Source organism: Lutra lutra, chromosome 17, assembly GCF_902655055.1.
Source record: "Lutra lutra chromosome 17, mLutLut1.2, whole genome shotgun sequence".
Classification (NCBI taxonomy): domain Eukaryota; kingdom Metazoa; phylum Chordata; class Mammalia; order Carnivora; family Mustelidae; genus Lutra; species Lutra lutra.
The window spans coordinates 14,890,304-14,909,903 of NC_062294.1; the positions used below are offsets into that span (position 1 = coordinate 14,890,304).

The window sequence follows — 19,600 nt, forward strand, 5'->3', positions numbered from 1 at the left end:
CAGATGCCAACACCCCCTCCAACACCAACTGGTTACCGACCCCATTGTGACACAGACTGTCACCAGTCCGCAGCCATCAGGCCCCAACCCCCAGTGATCCCATGCACGCCTTCCAGAAGGAGTCCGGGTCCTACCTTATACAGCTTCAGGCTGGCCTCGTGCCTGGAGTTGACCGTGTGCAGCCGCAGCTTCTCCAAGCTGTTGGTGTAGTAGTCACACGCGTTGCACTTGAGGTGGACGGGGTTGCCAATGGCCACGCACTTGAGCCGCCACTCGTTGGCTTTGCCGCCCTCTTTGATGTGGGCCACCAGTTGGTACTTCTGCACGTGCTTGTCCGTCTTGCAGTGCAGCTGGAAGTTGGCCTTGAGCTGGGTGTTGTAGCGGCAGAGCTTGCACTGGTACGAGTCCCCCATCACGGCCTTCCACTCATCCTCCGGGAGGCTGCGCTCCACGTTCATGTGCAGCCCCAGCATGTCCAGGTTATCCGTGGTGAACTTGTTGCAGACGGCACATTGGAAGAGCTTCAGTGACGGGTCGTTGGTCTGGATGAAGCTCTCGCCCAGGTTCATCAGCTCCTCGGACACCAGCTGCCCACCCCCGAGGCGCATGTCTAGGGGGATCTCACCGCCCACTGCAGAGAAGGAGAGGGGAGAGCATCAGAGGCCAGTTTCGCATCTACGGCCCCAGTGGAGGCACCCCCAGACTCCTCCACCCTCAACCCAGGGTGGCGGAGAAAAAAAAAAAAAAAATCACATTGAAAGTGTTGCAAGGCACTATTAACTGGGAATGCCCACCCCCTCAAAAAATCAACTTTATCTGTTTGGATCTTTCCCACGGACGTTCTGAAATTTGCAGAAGGTTTTATTTTTATTTTATTTTTTGCTTTTGGGAAAGAAGATCTAGAACCATAACATCTTGAATATTTCGATTCAGTTCTTTATGTAGATCTAAGAAAAGATAGGAATAAACATCATTCGCTGGACATAACAGAATCTGAAACTCCAGACCCTTAAAAGCTGGAAGTTAGTTACAGCTGCATTCTAAGATACGCAGCCTTCGCGGTAAATCAGAACTGGGCCCAGAATTTATCTACAGCAGCATGGCCCCAACAGAACTTCCTGCACTGTCCGACGGGCTAGTCACCAGCCACGGCTAAGCTGCAACCAAGGAACTGAATTTTTAGTTTTATTTCTTTTTAATTCATTTAAGTTTAGATCGCCACATGTGGCTGGTGGCTACTGCAGCGGTGGGTGCAGCTCTCCATCTGAGATTTGGGCAACGGTCTTCCTAATTCCTCAGCACACCCCACAGGTCAATATTCTGCCTGCCTGTCAGTGGTGCCAGCTCCTCCCACATGTCCCCAAGAATACAGTCACTCCCCTTTTCTGAGCCCCCACTAAGCATGAAATGTAGGTGTGCTACAGGACACGTCACATTCTCCATTTTCATCAGCCACACGCAGAGGCCTGTGTCCCCATCCCTCTGTAGGGCAGAGGTCCAGACTTCTCACTGAACCTCTAGAGAGTGCCCAGCCCCCCACACAGATGTTGTGCAGGACAAGTTTAAAAGGGAACCAAAATGTTACAGGTTCAGGAAGTGGATCAAGATGGGTAATGGCACGCAAAGGTCAGCTCGCAGTTCCCAAAAAGAGTCTGCTCCTCCCTCTCCACCCCTGTTATTTCTCAGCTCATCACTGCCCTACATAAACCGGGGATGGGCTCTCATTCACTGGGATATTAGAACTGCAAACTCTTATTTCTATCATGAAAAGGCCCTCCATTCCCGAGCAGCATACAGTCGAGCAGAACACTGAGCACTGGCTTCTGTGATTTACCTCTCCCCCAAACACATGCACATGGGAGCTACCATGTCCTCCCCTGCCCCTCCCCAAATAATACTCAGATCTGACCTTTTACTTATGGCTGGGCTGAGGTTACTTTTTTTTTTTTTAATGACTGATTACAATCCAAGTTAGCGGCTAATCAAGTAAAAGATTTCTTTTTTAATGATTTTCTTATTTACGCTACATGAGGCAACTCTAATGAGAAGATCAGTTACAGGTTCTACCGAGCAGTCTGGCTGTGTTTGAAGCCTGTGGACAATGTACCAAGCCACAGAAATCTTTTGCAACGTGCATTCCAGAAGGCTCAAGAAGCTTTTTGCTTGTCTCCTCCCTTGCCATCTCTGCTGGTGAGAGGAGCCATAACTAAGACATTCTTTTTAGGACAAGAAAAAAAAAAAAAAGAGGAGAAAAAAAGCCTAAAAGCTCCATCCCTTAATGGGGACGAAGGCCAGATAGCATCCATGAAACACAAGCGGCGTTCAGTCAAAGCAGAAACTGCCCAGAGGATAAGACAAGGAGCAAACATATATTTGTTTCTGATGCCAACCACCTGAAGCATCAGATTTTCCCCACTTTTTAAATTTAACCTCAGCACATCAATACTGCTCTAAGGAGAAATTCAGCTGTCACTTGCTGGATGCCTGAGTAAAAATGAGAAATCCTCCAAACGCACAGAGGACGTAAGTCCCTATTCCCATTCCAAGCTCTTGAAATGCAAATCAAAGACAGACACTGAGAAGCAGTGAAATGAAGGCGACAGGCAAGCCAAAACTCCAAAGGAGAACCGTACTTTGGAGGAACAAACCCAAGGCTTAGAATCCTACAAATCTGTAGAACAAGATAGAACCAGTTCAGCCCAGGCAAGAAGTACAGGAACCTCACCCAGGGCGGAAAGAAGTTAGGAAGAGCGCCCCCTGGAAGTGAAAACTCAGCAGGGGTTTTACTCTTGAGCAAGGGGGCACCCATGTCTAACGCTAGAATTTATACTCTGCTATACTCTGCGTCTGAGAGGCACATGGATTAAAGACAGCTTCTAGACTCAAAGACAGAAGCAGAGGATCTACTAAAATCTCAGCCAGGTGTCCTATAGCCAGTCGGCTCCCTGGGGAAAACACAGACACCTCGGCAAGCTACCTGATTCTCGGGGCTGGGCTAAACTTTATCATCTAAGGGGATGCCTGGAAGGATCTCTGCAGATGGCCTCCAGCCTAGTATCTTATCTACAAATGGCAGCACACCCTACCAGACCAGACCCAAGGGTGCCCACCCTCTCCTCCCAGCCCTCCAGGAAGAAAGCACCCCTGGAATCAGCATCTGCTTGGTATCACAAAAGAGAAGGTTCTGTCAAAGGAAGGAATAACTTGGTAAGTAAGAGTGGATTTCACAAAAATGTTTCTCCCCCTGCAGAATCCAGGAATACCTAGTAACACCTACAGCCTTCTCACAAGTGGCCTCGTGAAGGATCCGAGGGCTGCAGACAGAACTGAACGTTATGGCCCTTTCACATTTGCATGTGTTGGCCTCTGCCGAGGTCATAGCACTTACACCTAAGTCCTTCACGCATGCGCTCTCGTACCCACACCCCCATTCAGGCTGCCAGGATAAAGCACTTGTGACTCTCACTCTATCTCAGCAGCTCTTGGGGCCTAAGGCGGGCATAGGAGGTTTCCAGAGACACACCTTGGCTGATAAGCAGTAACCCTGAAAATTCAAGGGCCTATGCTTGGCTGACCTGGAGAAGGTCCTTAGAAGGAAAATCTCTGTTCTCTTTTAAAAAAATAAATGAAGTATGGGTCTGCTATGTACATCCAGAACACAGGGATCCATTCTTCTGTCTCTTTTGCACCTGCCGTATGCCCATAATGCATGGTGCCCCTCGGACTCACAGAGAGCTTGTATAAAAAGCACAGTATTTTTCTACTGCTTCATTCAAGCCTTAGTCAGAATTACTGGTTTTCGAGGTAATTAAAAAGATCTCACTTTGACCCAGTATGAACCCATCCATTTTCTGTGCCTTCATTCCATTTACATCAGATTTGATTTACTCCAAGATCTGCCTCCCCAAGATTTTAAATCTCCAGATGAGAAAACCCCAATTCCCACAGGCTTTAAAAAAAAAAAAAAAAAAAAAAAAAGAAGTCTTATAGTACGAGGCCATCCCTTGGTGTGTATCCCCTATGGTTCACTCGGGGGACAAATAAGATGATTGATCCCTATGCATCCATTATTAACCAGTTGGTGAAACATTCTTCAAATCGTTTGGTAATAAAGGATCCACAGGTCAATATTCCAAAATAGAAAACAAGATTAAAGTAGCAAGGATCCAAATTTAAGTGCATAGCAGGAAAAACAAATTAAATGCTATGAAATATAACTCATCAGCAGCAATTAGGACTAAAACACCACACAAAGACATGCCAACTGGGATTAACCTAAACCACCAGAATAAAGGTACTTGCTCACACTCTGTTGCAGAGAACAACTTATTCTCATGTCAGGAAGGGACTACTACTTCAGTCAGGCCACCACCACTTGTCCCAGGAGATTAGCAGGGTCGGGGGATGGAGACCAGGCAGTGCCCATCTGAGGCAAAGGTAGGTGGGGGAGGAACGGCCCAACCATCACACTGGTCCTCGTGGAACTGATTCGCACGTTTTCTTGCTACAGAGACTCTCCCCCAAAGGTGCTCATGATCCTTTTCATGGAAAGACTCATGGTTTTTGGCATCCCAATCCTATCCTCTTGACTCCATTCTAGAGCTATGCAGCCGGTTGGTAAGACGGGCTGTCCGGACACAGCCAGCTCACGTTCTCTAACATGGGTTGTTTTTTCATGGTAACAAAGGCTCTTCCAACAGATATTAAAACTTTGCTCTTTCTGATGTACGATTTTAGAATTTATTCATTGTTCATCTAGCACACCACTCTTTACGGTTGCCCCAGGGCAACTGAATTCCCAACTATACTTATCCCTGACAACTCACGCAAGACAGTAAAGAAAGGCAACGGGTCTCTTGCATCGAGATCCTCCTCATGAATACACTGGAGAAGTTTGCAGAACATTTCTGGAAGGCTCCCCGCTCCGCACAGAACCAGCCTTTGGTTATGTGAATAAGGTACGTTATGGTTTCGAGCTGCTCTTAATGGAGAGGACTGTCCCTATTTAAAACCTGAGCTGCAAGTTTCCCCTAAGTCACAGCAAACATTTAACAGACCCCGAAAGTTTCGGATGAATTGTGGCGATTTTTCAAACTGCGAAAGGGTCGAAGAAAGAGAAGACGGGAAGAGAGAGAGGGAAGTCGACCAGAAGCCCAACACTAGAGGCAACACTGAAATTTTCATCCCGGCCCACGGAGCCAGAACCGAGTCGTGTGGCTGCTGAACGGATACGATCCTCCATACGCACACCAGAAGGGTCCTCGAGAGAAACAGCTGATCGTCAGACACTCAGGTGCACACAAAACCAAGTCTTGCAAAAAGAACCATCAGAGCCGAATCCGCAGGATGTGACAGAACGAACCAAATCCACGGGACCTCGGTCTATCCTCACTGCTCCCCCGTTCACCTCAAGTCACGAGAACACACGCGCGCGCGCTCAGCCTCACCTAGAGCAGGCGTCATGGCGGCCATGGGCCCGGCGGGGTCCAGCTGGAATCCGCTCATCATGAACTGCGCGTCCGAGGCGGTGCTGTCCATCTTCAGGTTGGGCAGGTTCATGTTCTGGGCCAGGTAGTACTGGTAGAGCTCGGCCTCGGCGGGCGACGGCAGGCTGCCGAGGCCCAGGTGGCGGTTGTGCTGGATCTGGGTCATGTTCTGCTGCAGGAGCATCATGTTGTGCATGTGCTTCTCGCTGGTCATGTGGATGCGCAGGTTTCTGGCCACGTTGGTCTCGTAGTCGCACACCTCGCACCGCCAGGTGGGCTTGGTTTTTGGTTTGGTGGGCGAGGGGGCCCCACAGGAGCTGCCAATGTTGGCCGCTGCGGCCGCCGCCGCGGCCGCCGCAGCTGCCGCCCCGGCCGAGTGGCTGAACACCTGCTCCCCCCCTCCGTTCTGCAGGTTCTGCATGTTGTTGAGATGCTTGTCGGACTGCATATGAATACTGAGGTTGCCTTTGGTAGTTGTGGAGTAGTTACACACCTCACAGCGGAAGGGCTTGTAACCACAAGTGTAGCTCTCGCCTCGAGCCAACCGAGGGTGGGGCTGCCCGCTTTTGCAGTAGACACAGGAGCCCCCCGGCTCCGGGTGCTTCTCCTTCATGTGTGCCTCCAGGGTCTGCTGGTACTTATAGTGCCAGTTGCACTTGGGGCACTTAAGTGTCTTACATGAGTTACGAGAATGCATCATGGTCATGTGGCCGCCCAGCGAGCGGGAGGAGCCCAGGACCGTGTCGCATTTGGGACACTCCACGCCGCTCCCCGAGGGGCATTCCCCAACCCCAAGCTCGCAGAGGGAGCCAGCGTGCTGGTGATGGGGGACAAAGCCCCCATCGTCGCCCTCTGTGCTTTCATTTGGTTCTGGTGCTGTGGCATTGTCTTTATTGGCACTTTCGTCAGCAAAGTCCAGCCTCCTGCCGCCCTCTGCCACATTGGCCCTGACGCCCTCACTGTTAAAGCTTAAACGATTCCTCCTGTTCGCACCATCAAAGACAACAAAGGAAGAAGCAGAATTAGAACTAGTAGAAGCTGCGCCCCTCGACAGGGTCTGGAGCACATTAGGCATTAAGGGGGAGTTAGAAATGCTTTGGTTTGAGAGAGCAAGGTCCTTTTTGCTGCTGCTACCTGCCGCGGCCCCAGACTCCTCATGGGGCCTGTCCTCCAGTTCGTCGTCCAACTCGCTTGGAAAGAGTCCTTTGCAACCCTCGTCTTCCTCCTCCTCCTCTTCCTCCTCCTCCTCTTCCTCCTCCTCCTCCGCCTCTTCTTCCTCCTCTTCCTCCTCCGCCTCCTCCTCGGCTGGCTCTGCTTTCTCAGAGAAGCAATCAGGATCGCCCACTTCTTGCTTCTCTCCTTCTGCTGCCCCAGAGTCCTTGCCCTCTGAGGATTTGGTAGGACTGGAGGCCAGAGGCCCCAGGGGGACTGAGGTAATGGGGGTCTTCAGGACCGAGCTGGTGAGCCCGCCAAGGTTCAAGAGGGTGCTGGGGGTCAAGATACCAGCCTGGGGCTGCTCGGGGCCCGCAGCAGAGCCGGCTGGGAGAGCCTCCTCCCCTTCCATTCGAATGCCACTAAATTTCCCATAAAAACTGTGTCCGGGGCCTATGAGGTTAGCTGTGGAAACTAAAGGGTGTTGAAAGTTTTTGTTTTTTGGTTCCAAAAAACTTACAAGGGGTTCCTTGTCTTTGCCAATCCCTTGGATGATAGCGGAGATGTTCTTATTGCTAAGAATTTTCCGCTCGTCTTCACTCAGGGTCATTCGATGGTCGTGCACCGCGTGGGTCACAAACGAACGGACGTACCCGAAGGACAGTTTGCACAAGAAACACATCAGGATGGGCTTCCTCTTGCCGTAGAGCACAAAGCCATCGAATTTGGACAGGTCCACATTGTTGGGAACATCTTTGGATACGCAGGAGCTTTTGGCAGAGCCGTCGCTGTTCAGGTAATCCTTGTTGCTTTTGTGTCGCACGTCAAAAACGCGGAAGCTGTGCAGGACGGGGCTGAGCCCCGTCAGGGCTGAGGTATTCGGGAAAGCCTGGTCTGGGCCCTCAAACCATTTCCCGAAGGATGAGGCTATGTGGAAAGTGTTGATGATCTGTGGGTAGACTGGTGCAGCACAAGAAGGGTCCCCTTGTTTGCCCCCCGCCCCGGGGAGAGAGTTCAGGAAGAGCGAAGGGAGAGGCCCGCTGCCGCTGCCACAGGCGCCACCGCTTTGGGTCAGCTGGCTCAGGCTCTCGACAATGTAGGCTGAGCCATCCGGCTGGTAGACGATCTCCCCAGCCAGGTTCTCCACATCACTCTCCTCGTCCCCCTCCTCACTGGTGTCGCTCCCGCTCTCCTCTCTCAGGGGGAGCGGGGGGCGCGCGCTGGGGCAGTGGTGCTCCATGTAGGTCTGTAGGCTGGCGAAGGAGGCCGAGCACTCGTTGCAGCTGACCTCCTTGCCGGCGGGCTCGGCAGCGGGGCCAGCCGGGGCAGTGCTCTCCGCGAGGCGTTCATTGAAGGGGGCCCTCAGGCTCTCCAGGGGCCCGTGGTTCTCGCTTGCGGACTGCTCCATGCTACTGGGTTTGTCGGGGAGGTGGGTGCTGTTGAGTTCAGTCCATTGCTGGTGCTGAGGGATACTGCACCCATTGTCCTTCCCCGAGACGACAGGCGAGTCACAGCCTTCCATGGTAAGGCCTGCGTGGAGCTTTCATTGCACCCAGTACGGATCGGACCTGAAGAGCAGAGGCAAGGGGGGAGAGGAGGGAGAGAGGGGGAAGAGAGAGAGAAAGGAAAGAGGTTAGGAGGGCCGAGGCTAGGTCCCGCACTGAGCACTCTAACAGGCTTCTGTCCACACCCACAACAGAGACCGCAAGGGCAGCAGGGACCCCAGCGATCGCCCCACGCCGTCCAACGAACGTGCAGAAGGCAGCTGGCACCGGGTCTTTATGGCCAGGGTCTGTGGCAAGAGTGGGGAGCATAGGGAAGGGGGCACACAGGAGACCCCCTCTTTGTCTTCAGACTGTTGGCTGCTCTACCCCCTGGAAACCAGTTCGAATTTCCGTTCTTTGCAAGCACCGCGTTAGAGTCGGGGCCAGGCTACGGCCACAGAAGAGGACAGTCGCATCACCTCGCCGGGTCCCACCGAGGACGCACAATGGCGGCCCTACTGCATACAGATGGCCGACGCCAAGTCCTTGTTGGCTGACCGCATTGTCTGTGGGCCAAGGGAACACCAGGGAGGGACTGACGAGAGGACGAAGATTTTGTACCCCCAGACAAAGGACGGTAAACCTGTGGGGACACGCTCGCTGATTTGGAGGTGAAGTTGCTGCCGTTGCTCTTACTGGCCAAATGTCTAGTTCGGAGCTCAAAGGAAAATGACTGAAGGATGCACAGCTCAGAGAGCAAGTCTGCGGGGCCCGGACGTGCTCTGTCAGCCCTTGACAGGGCCCGTGGCTACGTTCATCCTCTCCGGCTCTGGGAAGCACCATCCCATTTGACAAGCAGTACAACTGAGGCGCTAAATGTAAAAACAGGCCCAGTGCCACCCTGACACTGTGAACCAGACGGCAGATCTCCCAGATCCCACCTCCTCCCCCCAACCCACAGAACACCCTTGCTTGTGAGTGAGCTGGCTTCAGACCACGACTGTGAGGGCACGAAATCTCAGCTCAACATGGCTGGGAAGCCTCTCGACTGGCCGGCTCCCCGTCCAGCAGCATCGACCTTGCCCTTGTCTGGACAGGGCCCAGTCACCCCTGGTGTGGTGGTTTCTGTTGTCAGGGATCTTAGTGGCAAGCCGAGACAGGAGCTGGGCTCGGCTGGCCCCCCATTCCACACCTGCCTCGGAGTTACTAGTAGCTACGCAAGCAGCTGCCCTTCAGCCCTGGGGCTTTTCCGTTTTGGACTCCAAAGTGCCATTGAGCTGAATCTGCCCTCTGAGACTTGGCCTCCCTGGGGAGGGAGGCATCGGGCCACCCACCACCTCTCTTGCACCTGTGGTCACATCATCACAGGGGCGTCTCTTCCGTCCCTGCATGGATCCTACAGGCAACTCAGCCTCTTGCACAGCCCTGATGGTTCGCCTGCAAATCCCAGGCCACCCTCCCCCCTACGCCTCCTTCCTGGAGAGCACTTGGCTGCTTCTCTACCCGTCTCATTCATACACATCGGATGAAGGTTTTGGCTAGGTTCGGTCCCTCTCGTCCCCCACCCCACCCCCATCTTCCCATTCTTTTTTCATTTTCTTGACTGCACAGTGAGCCAACAGCTCCCCCTCGGGAAAAATTGGGAAAGGCAGGTTTACCAGAAGTCTCTGGAGAAGTAACTTTTTGGAAGAATGTGTCCTCTATTTTGTTCAAAAAACACATGCACGCTTGCACGCACGCACACGCGCGCACACACACACACACACACACACACACCCCACCTCTCAAGCATGTAACCTCAAACTCCATTACAACCAAGTTCTGTGTGCCTTAGAAAAGACACAGTGATTTTAAACAACGATGACTACACTAAGCCAAACCAAACAGTAAATGCAATGGGACTTCAGAAGGCTTAGCTGGCACACAGGTGAGAATCCAGGGGGCTCTTCTTATGGAGGTGCCTGATTGGCTGGATGACATCTGATTGACAGCTCGGGCCAAAAAGGTTGGCAGGCCTGAAGGGGCGGGAGGGTTAACAGCCCGATTGTAAAATCAATGTCATAAATGCTTGGTAAGTTACAGGAACATGCTGGAAGGGGAGGCCACGATTGATAAAGGAGAACAGCTTTGATGCTTCACTAGGGACTTGAGTATCGACAGCAAAGCCAATCTCCTCTCCAGCCTGGGCTAGGCCAGAGAAACCTGCAAGCGTTTACCAATTAATTGGTGGGCTTTTCTTGCTCTGCTCTCTCCTACCTCCTCCTCCACAAGCCATTCGGCTAAATGACTGGGACTTTTAGAAACTCACCTAACTTTGTTTTCTATAGCCAAGCAAAAGGTGTCAAGAAAGGATAATGCTGTGGCCACCTCTGAAAGACAGATGGCGCCCATGGTGGTGACACGTCTCCCCTGAGAGAGGCCACGTGGGATACCACTTATTCACAAGGAGTGACGAAAGCCCATGAAGACACCAGTGGCCAAGAAGGATCCCACGTCACGATCTATGCACTAGGCTTCCTTTCAATCCACACTGGCCACAACAAGCAGAACCATTTATAACCTTGCTAAACAAAGTGTGACTCAGGGACAAGTAGCACCGTTTTTCACCAGGGAGCCTGTATAATGCAGAACCACAGGCCCCACTCCAGATCAGAATCTGCATTTTAACATGATCCTCTGGATACAGGCCCTAAAGCTTGAACCACTCTCTGCTTCATGATGTCTTCACCAGATTGCCATCTTTTCCAGGCTCCGTGCCTGGACTGCCAGGTAACCAGGTGGGGTCAGTCTTGGATTCCCCCACAGGTCCCAGAGAGGTGTAGGGACGGGGTGGACGAGAAAGGACCTAAGGACAGAGATGAAGCAATCTCTTAAACCTGCCTGATCCTTCAGCTCAAGGACCTCAGGCTCTCCAGAACTCTCCCACCCAGCCGGCTGTCCCTCTCACTCTGTTTATCAGCCAGTCAATAAGAAAAAGGTAGTTCTTACTTAAGGAGGCAGAAGTCAACTCGGCAGGTCGATCAGCACTCTGTCTGTAAACATGGTTTCCCGTAAAATCAATGATCTTCAGTTATAGAGGGCAGCCTGGGAACCCAGCGGGTCCCCACGCTCTCACACACAGCCCCACCAGCAGCTCTGCTCAGACCCCACCCCCTACCCCTGGCTCTGCACCCCTTTCCTCGTCCTTCACTCACGCCAGGGCCAGCTCACACATCACAAACCCACAACTTCTGCAGCCTGCTTCTCTTCTGCAGCTTATGACCCCAAATTCCCTTATAAACACAGACACATTCTATTCATGACCACCCCCCCCCAACCCCCGGGCAACATTGTGCTCAACATGGTTTTTGCAGTTATGTGCAGGGTTTGGAAAATTCAGTTAAATTTCAGAAGAACACATCTTCCCAGTACGACCGTCAAAGGGAAGATACAGGAGTGATCCAGTTCTCTCCAATTCATGCTCTCTGCTTGGAGTTTAAATCTGCCGTTTGAGAACTCATCTTGTACAGAAAAGTTCCAGTACCTTCCTCAAGAGCCCCCACCCTTGCTCCTCACAAGTAACAATTCCTTTGGAACCTACCTCTAAAGCCCCCTGCACCTTTCTAACAGCAGTCTTTATTTTCCAAAGATTGTTTAAAATGATAAAACTCCATATTAAGCTGGGCCACTAACAAAGTCATTTATCTCCCTCTTTCAACTAAGAAGATGTGAAAGGACAGTTTTGTTACATTCCGTTAAGGAGACGGGACTGGGTCTAATGCAACAGTTACTGGGAAGCTGGTGGGGCGGCGGGGGTGGGGGGCAGTGGTGGAAGGCAGGATATAGTTATTAGGGAGGGGAGGGGGTTCCTGCTCTTCTCCAGCTTCCAGAGAATTAAACACGAACAGTCACACTGTGTAATTTTAAATTGTTAATTAGCACAGGGTTAATTAGGCGGTCCTTTCACAAGAGGCTGTTTGGCAGAAAACCAAGAAAAGAAACAAAGGGAAAGAAAAGAAAAACAGAGAATCCAGACTGGGAGAAACTGTTGCCTCCGCAAGTAACCCACGTGGCATCGCCAGAGAGAGGAGACCCAGCAGGCGGGCCATTCTCCAGAAGCAGCCTGCTTTGCTGGAGCGGAAGCCAGGCGAGCACCATCTCCCTGAGCCCATCCAGCAAGAGCCTCAAAAAACGCACATGCCCTTTGACTCAGCAATTCCCCTACTCGAGGAAATCACCCAAGATACGCACAGAGATACAGTACTATTCATTATGACATTTTAACAGGAAAAAAAAAAGATGGAAATAATCTGGCAAAACAAGGGAGTCTCCAAATAAATTATAGCGCACAGACATTATAAAACATCACTGTTTAAACAAACCACTTGTAGGCGTGGGAAAACGGTCGTGCGGGATGCTAAGTGAGTGAAGCATATACAGGTCTGCATATGGAGATACACAAGATTTGTATCAGAACTTTTATAGTGGTAATTGCTAGGGGATGAGGTTATGAGCGACTTCGTTTCCTAAATGCCAAAATCCTAATTTGACTGTGCAGCCTGTGGTCTGAGCCGCTCTAAGACATTCTTTTTTTTTCCCTTTTTTAAAGATCTTATTTTTTTATTTGACACACACAGAGAGAAAGTGAGCACAAGCAGGGGGAACGGCAGGCAGAGGCAGAGCGAGAAGCAGGCTCCCCACTGAGCAGAGAGCCCAACATGGGACTCAACCCCAGGACCCAGAGATCATGACCTGAGCCGAAGGCAGACAGTTAACCAACTGAGCCATTCAGGCACCTGACATTTTTCTTTAATGTCTATTTCTCTAAGAGAACTCCAGAATGTCCTTATATCCAACATTCAGATTCAATCTTAATGGACCTGGGGACCATTCTAAGATCCTGGGAATCCAGGACTGCTATGTAAAAACCACGTGCCCATTTACAAACACTACCCTTTTTTGGAATAGTCCGAGGAGGAGAGTTACCTGGAGGTCTTCACACAGAGAAGGGGTAATGAGAGTGGTGGGAGGCGTTCAAGGAGTTGAATGGCAAGCGCATTATCCTTTTTTCTTTATCTTTTTTTTTTTTTTAAAGAAAACGAGGTAGATTCCAGAGGCCATAAACCAAAAAATGTATTCATTCACTCATCCATTCCATATTTACTGTGTACCTACTATGTGTCCGATGCTACGGAATCAACGATAAACAGATCTCAGTGTGTATTCCTGCCAGGCAGAGACCACAAAGAGAATGTTAAGTGATGAAAAGCACTCAGAAATAATATAAAGCAAAAGAAAGGGGAAGAATTATGTGTGTGTACATCCTTTTGGATAAAGTAATGATACTAGATTTTAAAAGGTGTGTTGGTAGATTGTACAGTGCAAGTTCCCCCACAGTTTTAGAAAAGAGCTGATGGCTACTGAACAGCATCCAGGGAAAAATTAGAAAGAAAATTTTTAAAAAAGGAGGTCCTGGGGCGCCTGGGTGGCTCAGTGGGTTAAAGCCTCTGCCTTCGGCTCGGGTCATGATCCCAGGGTTCTGGGATCGAGCCCCGCATCGGACTCTCTGCTCAGCAGGGAGCCTGCTTCCTCCTCTCTCTCTCTCTGCCTGCTTCTCTGCCTACTTGTGATCTCTGTCTGTCAAATAAATAAATAAAATCTAAAAAAAAAAAAAAAGGAAGTCCTGAGAAATTAGCAATTAGCTGTAGATTCAGTAAGAACATTCACATAAAATAAACTGAAAAATAGCTTCACTTAGATTCAATGATCTGAGAAATGCATGAGAGAGGACTTTTTGATTTTAATAAGGTATCCCAAAGTTTATCATCTCCTCGTATCCAGGATGGCAAAATGTCTTTGAGATAATAAAGTTTAGCTGATTTTGTGGCTAGATAATAAAGTTTAGCTGATTTAATTGCCTAAATTACCCACTCAAATGTCAGTGTGTCTAGTGGCATGCCTTGACCTTCTGTCTGGTCCTGGGTTCCCTTCATTTGCACCAACAATTTAAGGGACAAGACCAAGCACACACAACAGTATGTCATGTACAGAAAGCTAAGAGGGCTGACCAATTCCTGGGCCAGATGGTGGCATGGAGAGACAAGATAAGATCTCAGCTGGTGGGAACGACAGGCCCAACCAAACACAGTAAGTTCTGAAAGACTGGGTATGAACCCCTATATTTAAAGCTCAAGCAATTGGTAAACCGACAGAGAATGGAAGAGACTTGGGATAACAGGAGTTCACACAAAGACTCCCTGGGGGTGCTACTTTACTACCAGGCACAATGTTGATGTGGTAGCCAAAAAGAGAAAGGGGACCTCCGGCTACAGGGACACACCAGAGCTGTGAAACTCAGCAGGGTTCATATCCCTATCCTTTTCTCTGTATGAGGAATGTCATGATTCACCCAGGAAAGACCTGTAAGAGCCTGGTCTCACAGAGCAGAGCATGGTCCAATGGCTGCCCAAGAGCAGCCTGGGAGACAGAAGAGACAACTCCCAGCGTAGGGCAAGGCAAGCACACGACCCCCAAGCACACCCGCACGGACACAGGGGACTAGTCACAGGCGGTTGCCCAAGCTTCAGGGCTTAACCATGAGTCATGGGGGGAACTGAAGAGGAAATTCGAGTTCGGTTTCAAAGAAAGGAAAGCCTCTCTCAAGATTATCAAAGCTCTCAGACGGAATGTGGACTCAATGAGATACTGCACTCCCCAGTTTCAGGAATGGAGGAGGGGATTTTGCCAGAAGGTTCCATCAGGCAGCCTCTCAATCCCGTGAAAGGTGAAGACGCCTGGGTTATCAAGTGGGTTCCTTAGTCAACTTTAACCTCCTTCTCTGTGATCCCATGGTAGCACTTTGCATACGGAAACACACTGCGATTCTGCGGTTATCACACTGCTGTAATTATCCATTGGCTGGTCTATCTCTGCCACTAAGTTGTTCCATGTCCCTTTCATCTCTGTCTTCTCCATCTCCAAAATGTAATAAGTGCTTAATAAAACTGTAGGGAAAAGGTACGGGGAGGAATGAGAATACTTGAGGAGGGGGTAAAAAAAGATGATCTCTGAAGATGTTCTGTGTTTGTTTGTTTCCTCTCTTGAAGAAACGGCCTTCTCCACTAAATGGAACTAGGATCCCTTGAAGAAATGGCCAGTTCTTGGGCTGGGAGGCAGAGAGAGTGCAAGAGGAGCCTGAAGCATCTCTCTGAGCCAGAACATAAGGAAATGCTCGAAGCATGAAGAGAGTGTGCCAAAAAGACACCGGAACTGGCTGCAGTGGCCCCGCACTTGCTCAAACTGGGACAATGCAAGCAAGAAAATGACATGAGAGTAAAAGTTTACAACCCAACGTATAAAATAAGAATCCACAATTGCATACTTTTCAAAAATTTAGGGGGGAAAATGTGGGATTGGGGAAAGTTCTTCCTTCGAATAGAAATCCACCTAATAAATGCAGAGGGAATTATGGAGTTAGAAAATTACCATTTGGGAACCATCATCCCATTCAGGCAAGAATCAATGGATACTAAAACTGGTGGATGAAAGTTCGAATAGTAACAGGATATTTATACAGCCTCAAAGTATCTCCCCACAAGACGCTTATTAATTACAGAGGGAAAAACAATAACTTTACAGTGGAGGAACCTGGCAGACCCTACCTGCACCACATGATCAAAGCTAACATCACCAGGAATAGACAAACGGACATCATGTGCCTCCTGAGAGGATACACTGAGAAGAACACAACATCCCTTCCCTGACAGTCCTGCCAAAAATGCAAAACCTGAATCTAATCAGGAGGGAACATCAGACAAAGCCAAATCGAGGACAGTCTACAAAATGTCCTCTGCTCTTCAGATATGTCAGTGTCATCCAACAGAAAGACTGAAGGATGGTTTCAGATTAAAGGAGATTAAAGAGACATGACAAATGAACACAACACGTAATTTGGGTTGTTTTTCCCCCCCATCAAGAGCATAATTAGGGCAACTGGCAAAATCTGAATCAGGTCCGTAGGTCAGATAATTGTCCTAGCTGACTGTTAATTTTCTAGTTTTGATAACGGTGGTGTGATACACAAAAATGTCTTTTTTCAGGAAAAATACACTGATTTATTTAGAGATGATGTTTCAATTTTCAAGTGGCTTAGGAAAAATCAGAGCGTATGTGTGTATAAGCACATATGCATACATATGGATAGAATATGAGATAACGATAACATGAGATCTGACTGAAGGGTATATACGAGAATCCTCTGTTCTATTATTACAACTCCCTTATACATCTAAACTTATGTCAAAACAAGGAGAAAAAAAGTAACTGTCCAGGGCAAGACTCCATATAGAACCATCCAAAGTACACGTGAACAGCCAACCCACCCTGATCCCCATATCATTATTTTCTTGTGAAATTCATTGTTGGCACAGCTTCCGGAAAGAAACAGGCTGTAATGCTGGACAGGGAGGTGTAGACAGACAGACACAGAAAACTGGGCCTCTCTGCCCCTAAATGAGAGGTTCTAGACAGAGCTCTCTAGTTGAAGACAAATGAGCATTCTAACTTGGGCAGAATTTCAAGTAACACAATTATCAAAAGACATTTACCCAAGATATCCACACGATCCTGGATCAGGGCAGATTTCCCTAACTTGGTGAATACAGTTCTAAATAAGGACAGGGGCAGGAACCATAAAAAAGAACCCCAGCACCCTATGGACGGTGAGCACTGCTACCTCTAGACTAAAACATATTACAGAGAAAAACATATGGCAATGAATAAACCATCCCCACATCTCCCAGCCCCCTCCAAACCCCCAAAGGCAACCCAGATTCTGAGATATGTAGGAAATTCATCCAAGGAGCAAAGACACCACACCCTCATCTGTTTAGCTTAGAATCCACTGAAGAACCATATCCAATCCCATCCTATGCTTTCTACAAGAACTACATTTATATATTACTACTGCGTTCAAGTCAGTAAGTGTGAAACCACAGAAAGGGGAGATCCCATTGGCTTGGTAGCAACTCCCCAGTAGTCTTAAGAATTATGCTGTAACTATATCGAGGTCAGAGAACACACACATGCTTGAACAGGTCCCTCCTGTTGCAGGGGGCCCACTGCCTGGAAGGCCCTGAGAGCTGTCCAGGCCCTGGGCTTCGTGTCTTGCTAATGAGTGCATCTGTGCTCTCTCCAGAGTGAACATAAATCAACCTGGAAGTGAAAACTGCTAGCTCAGTCTATTCTGCAGGGAATCCACAACTACCGCGATATTCTGGTTACTGTGAGTCGTGGAGGGGAGGAAGAAGGCGTCACAAGATCCGGAGCAAAGCCGGGCGTGGAACCCAGTCTGTGTGTGTCGGAAAAAATGAGCTGATATATGAGGAACACAATTTCTTACCAACCATGTGAATACACGCACAGTTCGGCAAGGACCAAAGCCATGAACACAGTAAAATAAGGCAAAACTACCCAACTATTACCCTGGCTTGTTCTGTTCAGAAGTATCTGGGGGCAGTTCAACCAGTTCTTCACTAACAGTATCCCAGCACTGAGCTACCAATCTAAGTGCCCACCCAGCCTGCAGCTTTCCGCCACATCCTGAAGACAGACGACCAGCATCTTTGGCCACCACTGGCCTGCATGGATCTCTCCTGATCTAGATTTAAACCATGAAACACTGAGCCTCCTCCCAGACGTAAAGCAGCACGTCCTTTCACCCAACACAGCAGCTACCCTACTCTCCTACACCATCAGCCGTCCCTCCTACCTGGCAGGTGCTCAGCTCACCCTGCCCTCCCTTCCCCACCCCCTGCCATCTTCCCAACTAAATGGGCTACCTTCCCACAATGACAGCAACCAAGCACCCAGAACTTCCCATCTCCTCCCCATTTCCTCAAAATCCCTCTCAAAAGATCCTATTTCTGATCTCTCCATTCCTGCTGCTGGGCTGCTAAGTAAAATCTAGCAGAGGATGTAAAAATGTGCCATCTGGGCCCGTTACGGTTTCAATCTGGCATCTCATGATGTTAAATTTATTTTCAATAATTTCTCCTGATTAAAGTAGTAGGAGTTCATTATCAAAAAAAAAAAAATGGGTATGTGCAGGAAGACTCACTAGCTAAAATAAAAGTCACTCACTAGCTAAAATAAAAGTCACCTATAAGTCCACCAGCCAGAGTGACTGGCAGGCAAGATGGTTTTCAGGGATATTTTTTTTCTCGTTCTGCATGTCTAGAGACACAGATCTTCTTCACCAACCTCAGATCACACCACTCCTTAGGTAAGCTGCCCTTTTAACTTCATCTAGCATGGAAGTTTTCCACGACATTAAATATTCTTCATAAGTCAGAATTAATGGCTACACAGATACTGCATCCTTCGGACATAGCATAATTCCACTAAATTCTATCACTGGACCCTTAGGCAATTCCTAATATTATTCCTAATAATATAATTCCTAATATTTTCCTAATAATTCCTAATATTCCTAATGCTGTAATATACTCTTGAAAATCTTTGTATCTACGTTAACAAAATAACTAACACAAATAAGTAGAGCTCCAATGCTACCTGCTTAGTAGGGATAGGCATGGTTCTAAGCACATTTTAAAATATGGATCATTTCGGGACACCTGGGTGGCTCAGTTGGTTAAGCCGCTGCCTTCGGCTCAGGTCATGATCCCAGGGTACTGGAATCGAATCCCACATCGGGCTCTCTGCTCAGCAGGGAGCTTGCTTCTCTCTCTGCCTCTGCCTGCCACTCTGCCTGCTTGTGCACTCACTCGCTCTCTCTCTCGCTCTCTGACAAATAAATAAATAAATAAAATCTTTAAAACATGTATCATTTCATTTGATCCTTGTAACAATCCATTTTACAGATGAGGGAGCTGAGGCTTAGGTTAAGTAGTTTGTGTAAGTCAAATATTAGCTAATAATTAACTAGGTAATAAGCCTTCCTTCCTGCCATAAAATCTGGCATCTTACCCCAGACCTTACATCTCTCTTTCCTTAGGATGTACTTCTGGAAGTGGAATTGCTGGCCTAAAAGGTAACAAATCATGGGTAAGGCTCTCTGGCATATGCCAATCTAACCTCTAGGAAAGCCCTTCCAACTCATGCTCAATGACATGTGAGCATCGACTGCCCTGCCCCTTCATCAATAGCGGGTATTATCTTGTTTAAACAAAAATAAAAACAAAAACAAACAAAAACCAGTGAATCTGACAGGCAAGAAATGACACCTCATTTTAACTTAGATTTTTTTCTTGCTAATAAGACAGAGGCCATATGTAAAAACTTATTGGCAATTTGTATTCCTTTTGTGAAATGCCTGTTAGGTCTACCACAGGGGTGTACTGTCCTTTCCTTGATGATGAGTAAGAGGGCTCTGTAGGATTTTACTGATGATATCTCCTGCTCGACCCTCTGCCACATTGCACGACCCACAAGCTCCTGGATCAGAGTCTGACCCACTTGCATTGCCAGTTCAGACAACAC

The 19,600-nt window shown here is 48.8% G+C and overlaps 1 protein-coding gene across 8 annotated transcripts in view; it reads right to left on the minus strand.

Moving 5' to 3' along the window:
- Positions 1–19,600, minus strand: part of ZFHX3 (zinc finger homeobox 3) — a 276,951-nt gene that overhangs the window by 151,870 nt on the left and 105,481 nt on the right. For 5 of the 8 annotated variants that reach the window (XM_047712134.1, XM_047712135.1, XM_047712131.1 and 2 more), the window contains 2 exons: positions 5,448–8,206; positions 135–631 (listed from right to left, as the gene is read on the minus strand). In XM_047712134.1, coding sequence (XP_047568090.1) covers positions 135–631; positions 5,448–8,160 — 3,210 coding nt within the window. In that variant the 5' untranslated portion in view covers positions 8,161–8,206. The remainder of the gene's footprint in view (positions 1–134; positions 632–5,447; positions 8,207–19,600) is intronic. The other 3 variants (XM_047712137.1, XM_047712138.1, XM_047712136.1) reach the window with 1 other exon arrangement.